Source organism: Caenorhabditis briggsae, assembly GCF_000004555.2.
Source record: "Caenorhabditis briggsae complete genome, chrI, whole genome shotgun sequence".
Lineage (NCBI taxonomy): Eukaryota > Metazoa > Nematoda > Chromadorea > Rhabditida > Rhabditidae > Caenorhabditis > Caenorhabditis briggsae.
Window position 1 is genome coordinate 14,407,431 of NC_013489.2, and position 5,369 is coordinate 14,412,799.

General features: G+C 32.9%; 2 protein-coding genes across 2 annotated transcripts in view; both read left to right on the top strand.

Annotated features, from left to right (window-relative positions):
* Positions 1–284, top strand: part of CBG08009 — a gene marked incomplete at both ends in the record, with an annotated part of 2,250 nt that extends 1,966 nt beyond the window's left edge. The window contains one exon of the mRNA XM_002646084.1: positions 171–284. Coding sequence (XP_002646130.1) covers positions 171–284 — 114 coding nt within the window. The remainder of the gene's footprint in view (positions 1–170) is intronic.
* A 231-nt stretch (positions 285–515) lies between these two features.
* On the top strand, positions 516–1,859 carry CBG08010 (the record flags this gene model as incomplete). The annotated part of the gene is made up of 6 exons (XM_045241533.1): positions 516–608; positions 653–709; positions 1,039–1,112; positions 1,158–1,301; positions 1,385–1,429; positions 1,805–1,859. 6 exons carry the CDS (start codon positions 516–518, stop codon positions 1,857–1,859), a joined length of 468 nt encoding a protein of 155 aa, XP_045093633.1.
* Between the last annotated feature and the right edge of the window lie 3,510 nt (positions 1,860–5,369).

Below are 5,369 nucleotides of genomic sequence, written 5' to 3' on the forward strand. Positions count from 1 at the left end.
GGCTAAGAGACTACAAACTACAAAAACTTTCCAAGCCTCAGGAAAAATAAAATATACTGAAACTCGGCTCATTCTCAACCGTTTTCAGTGATTTTTAGCTCAATTTTCAGCAAAATTTCTGGAAAATTTTGTAGTTTGTAGTATGCTAAGCCTCAGTAAATTTTTTTCAGGTCGTCGTCACCCGCTGGTACGGAGGGATCCACTTGGGACCAGATCGCTTCCGGCACATCAATAATTTAACACGACAAATTTTATCGGATAATAATTATGGAGCAAAAAAGTAATTGATTGATCAACTTTTTTTCAATCCGTGCTCTAATGATAATAAATTGTTTGAAAAAAATAGTTCATTAGAGCGCATTTGCACCTTTTATCGCATTTTTCTCACAATTTCACCCATTTTCTTGTCCGATCTTACGTGTATTTCAAAATAGGAATTTTCCTGAAATTTTTTTTGAAAAATTGGCTGTAATTTTTTTGTAAACTTTAAAAACAAATTATTTTCTAAAATAAAAATGCGCTATTTGATAGAGCTTGGCTCCCCAAATAGCATCTATTATACGGTATTCTGTTGCTCACACATTATAATTGCGTTTGCTATTTTTATGGTAAGCGTAATTGACCAATTAAAAATTAATTCCCAAAATTTCAGATTCTAGACATGACTTTACAACTATTCTCGCTGTTCTTCGAGCTTTTCGTGATTTTTGTAGGTTTTTCGCATTGGAGCAAACTTGCTGAGCCGAGAAATTTGAATTTTTTGCAGTATCGAGACGTTCCCGATCAGATTTGGGCGATTTTTCATGGGATTTCATTGGTTTCGATGGTTTCGGGGTTTTTCGCAATTTTTGTAATTTTTAGTTTTTTTTTTTAAATTATTGATTTTTCGAAAAAAATGAAGTTTCGAAAAAAAACTTTTTTTTTTCGAAATTTTGGATTTTTCAAATGTTTGAAACAAAACTAATTTTTTCAGAAAATTGCTGAAACTCGACAAAAATTGAATAAAAAATTCAAAATTTCAAAATTTTGATTTTCCAGGATTCTCCCCCAGCGATAATCTTTTTTGCATGTCGTGTGGTCCTTATTCTATGTGTAACCATTGCTAGATTCATGTAAATTTTTGAATTTTCAGACTACAAACTACAAAAATTTTCCAGAATCTCCATTCAAGAATTCTCGTCTTCAGAAGAGCCAACACTTCAGGAGCTTTCAAACCTTTTTCAGATAATTCCAGTCATTTTGTACACAATTGGAGCATTTTTATCGATTAAATTGTTTTCGTTTTTTACTGGAAGATATAGGTAAATTTGAAAAATTAAGGAAAAATAAAATTTGAAAAACATTTTTTTTTGGAATTTTATTATTTGGAAAATGATTTTTCCAGAGGATACTACGATGTAGATGAAGACCTACGGCTGGAAATCAAGAGGTAAAGCTGGTGATAGCCTAGAATTACAAAAACTAAAACTTCAAATGTTTTCCCAAAAAAATCAAAATTTTAGGATTTTCTACAACTTTTCAAAGCTTTTAAACACAAAATTCAAATTTCCCGTCAAAAACTTCCCTAGATAGCCTTTTTCTGCGTCTGTAACTCTCAATTTTCGGTTTTTGGGTTACTGTAGCCTGGATTCTGTGCACATACCTTAAGCAAAACACCGAACCGTACGACAAAGTGCACAAAAGTGCCAAAAAAAGAGGTTTTCAGGGGGAAATACGCGGGAAAATCGAATTTCGTATTGAAATATCTCTAAAATGTCAATTAATTTCGAAAAATTTTTTTTTTTTGAAAACATTTTTATTCCAGAGCTTTCACTGAATTCGAAGCGACTATCGATGAGGCACCAGTCAAGGAGGACTAAATATTTTTTGATCAATTTATTCTTTTTTTGAATAAATTCTTTTTTTTTCTTTTTTTTTCAAATTTGGAAATATTAAAAAATCAGGTCATGACCTAAAAAAATTAGGTCATGACCTTGAAAAAAATCCTAGAAAAAAGTAGGTCGTGACTTAGAAAAAACTAGGTCATGACCCAAAAAAAATTAGGTCATGACCTAGAACAGAATCGATGCTACAGTAACCCGAAAACTCAAAATTGAGAGTTAGAGACGCAAAAAAAGTTTTCCAGAGTAGTTTTTGATGAGAAATTCGAATTTTGTAATCAAAAACTTTAAAAAGTTTTAGAAAACCCGAAATTCTGATTTTTTTCAAAAATTTTACGAAATTCCCTCTATTTCTTCCCAGCCTATTTTGGAAAAAAAGAAACAAAAAACCTATTTTTTCTCATATTTTTTTGGTTTTTTACACTTCTTTATGTTTGTTTTCAATTATTTTTTCTTTTTTTGCCCACGACTTTTTTTTGCTCGGCCTACTCATTTTTTATCCCCCTAGTTATATGTTTTTTTGGATAAAAAATATATGAATCAGAAAAACAAAATAATGACAGGAATACATTTTTTTGGATTTATGGAAATTTTCTTTATGAAAATTCTTCAAAAAAAAGTTTTAAATTAAAATTTTTTGAATTCTTAAAATTTGAACTCTCCAGTTTTTCAGTTTCTTAAATTCCTAGTTTTCTACAATTTTTGGAATTTTCAGAAGATTCGGAATATTGAAATTTATTTGAAAAAAATATTTTTTTGAGTTTTTGAGCTTCTGAAATTTTTTTCACTGACTACAAACTACAAAAATTATTCCAAAATAGTTGATATCATGTTTTTTTTTCATCCCACCACACCTGCAAATCCGGATTTTCTAATTTCCGGCTTTTTGGATTTTTCCCCTTTTTTCCTTTTTTTCTTTTCTTTTTCCAGAGAAACAGGTGCCAAAAATGAGTCATTTTGTAGGATTTTGCATTTTCATTTTTTCTAGAAAGTTCTGAAAAATTAATTCCAAAAAAAAATCAGTAAATCACAGAATTTGAGATATCGTAAACACTCTAATAGAACGCCACCCGAGTCGTCAAAGTGGAGCCCATTTCTCTCATTTTTTGTGAGAGATATCAAAAAGTTGTCAACTGATAAAATATTTATGATGATATCAGCTACATTTTATCAGTTGACCACATTTTGATATCTTTCAAAAAAAGTGAGATATATACGCTTAAAGGGACAGCCCCCCTCTCCCTCTTTACCTCTTCCACTCGGGAGGTCCGATTACTTTGAGCCTAAATATCTTATTTCTTTTGAAAGATATCAAAAAGTTGTCAACTAATAAAATGTTTATCATAATATCAGCAACATCTTATCAGTTGACCACATTTTGATATCTCTCACAGAAAATGAGATACATAGGCTCAAATTTGACGAATTGGATGACGTTCTATTAGAGTGTTTACGGCATCTCAATTTACCAAAAAATAAATTCATTGTTTTGTTCTGAAAATCTGGAACTTTGAAAAATTTTGATTCTGTAAAATTCAAAAAGTCTGGTAAATCTTAAATCTGAAACCCCCAAAATTTCGAAAATTGCAATTTCCCAAAAAATCTCAAAATTCTAAGAAATCACAATTTTTTCAAGTGTCAAGCCATTCTTCTTCTTTTTCCCTAAAAAAAATATTACATTTTTCTTCTTTTTATTCAAAATTGAGAATTTGGAAATTGAATTTTTTGGTTCAAAACACATTTGACATCAAAAATCAAAAATACTAAAACATGTAAGATTAGTTTCTAAAAAGAATAGAAGATAACAAAATTATTCATTTAAGCAAATTTATACAAAAAAGTTTTTCTTCTTCCTCTTTTTTCCCTCCTAATCGCTTTCCGAAACACACGACAATTATCCCCACGTCTTCTACTTGTTCTTCTTCTTTTTTTTTAGGATTTGTATTCCTGGATTTACGGATTTCATTGATTTTTCTATATTTTTCCCCATAGCATTTCTAATTTTCAAGCTTAAATTTTCATTTTCATACCAAAAGAACAAATTTTATGATAATTTAAAAGTTCAGGATTTTCTAGAATGTAAATTGTCTGGATTTTTTGTAGTTCAATGAAGCTCCATATAGCGCAAACACTCTAATACAACGCTGATAAACATTTTATCAGTTGACATCTTTTTGATATCTTTCAAAACAAGTGAGATATTTATATATATATATATATATATATATATACTCTCAAAGTGGATTGTCTATTAGAGTGTTCACGGTACTCTGAACGTCAATGTTAATCTCTAGAATATGAATTTTATTATCAAAGTTTTTCATCTTTTAAGAACCGCTCTCTTCAAAGAGACAATCGCTCCAAAATCCTTGTTCCTTTTGAAACATAAGTTTCCACTTTGTCTAGTTCTTCCCTCCCCGCAGTTCCTTTTGGCTTCAAAAACGTTTTTCCCAATTTCTGACCCTTTTGCTAGAACTCCCTAGTGTCTCGCTAGAGTTTCTTTGAGTTTCATCCGAGCGGAATTCCTGATTTTGGATTTCACGAATTTTCAAAATTTCGCTAATCATTACTAATAACATTCACCAGATTCTGTATGTGCGTATGTATGTAGCGCACCTTAGCACTCATTCAAAGTTAACCGATCAAGCTGAACCCTGGACAGATAGATCAGAAATGTGTTGATGCCGGAAGTTTTGGTTTTTCGAAATTTTGATTTTGAAGTTGTCTGGAGACGTTCATTGATTTCATCACAGTACAGGGTGATGGGCAGTAAGGGGAAAGTGGAGGACACGTGTACGCCATTTTTACCTTAAGATCACGTGTACTGTAACCGGAGGCCAGGAGGTTCAGCCCCGAAGGGGTGTAAACCGACAGGTTAAAAAGGTATTACCAAAAATAACGAAACCGGTAGTAGAAAGACCGGTCTTTCTGTTGTTCCAATATACTTCCGGAGGGCACTTGGGGTCCTTCAATTACAGGGACTATTCTACTAGAAATTTTCAATCTCATACAGCAAATTTTTAAGGGGGACCTTCTTTTAGAGGAGCCCTTTTGATACAGGGTTCACGGTAGAATCTTAGAATTTCAGAGATTCCCTAGATCCCGAATCCTGTCCTAGATGAAATTAGCAATGATCCATCTTTCCAGGGGCTTCCTAGAGATGGACATCTGTCCCTGGACGAATCTAAATCCCCCGTAGAAACTAGTGTTGAGTAGTAGTCAATATATAAAAGATGACGGGCCCCCGAAAAACCTCGTCGTGCTCTGGATGATGAAACCCTATAGTCTTCCTTCCCCCTCCACTTTTCTCGTTTTTCCATAATCGGTGTGTTGGTTGGGGGGAGGAAAAAAGGAGAAAAAGAAGAAGCAAACGGGGAGCCCCCCGAAGAAGTGCGTCGTCCCTCAGCACGCCTTTTACAGCTCCCTCAGTACATACCCCCCCCCCCCCCCCTCTCTCTCTCTCTCGCTCTCTTCTCTCTTGGGCTCCAC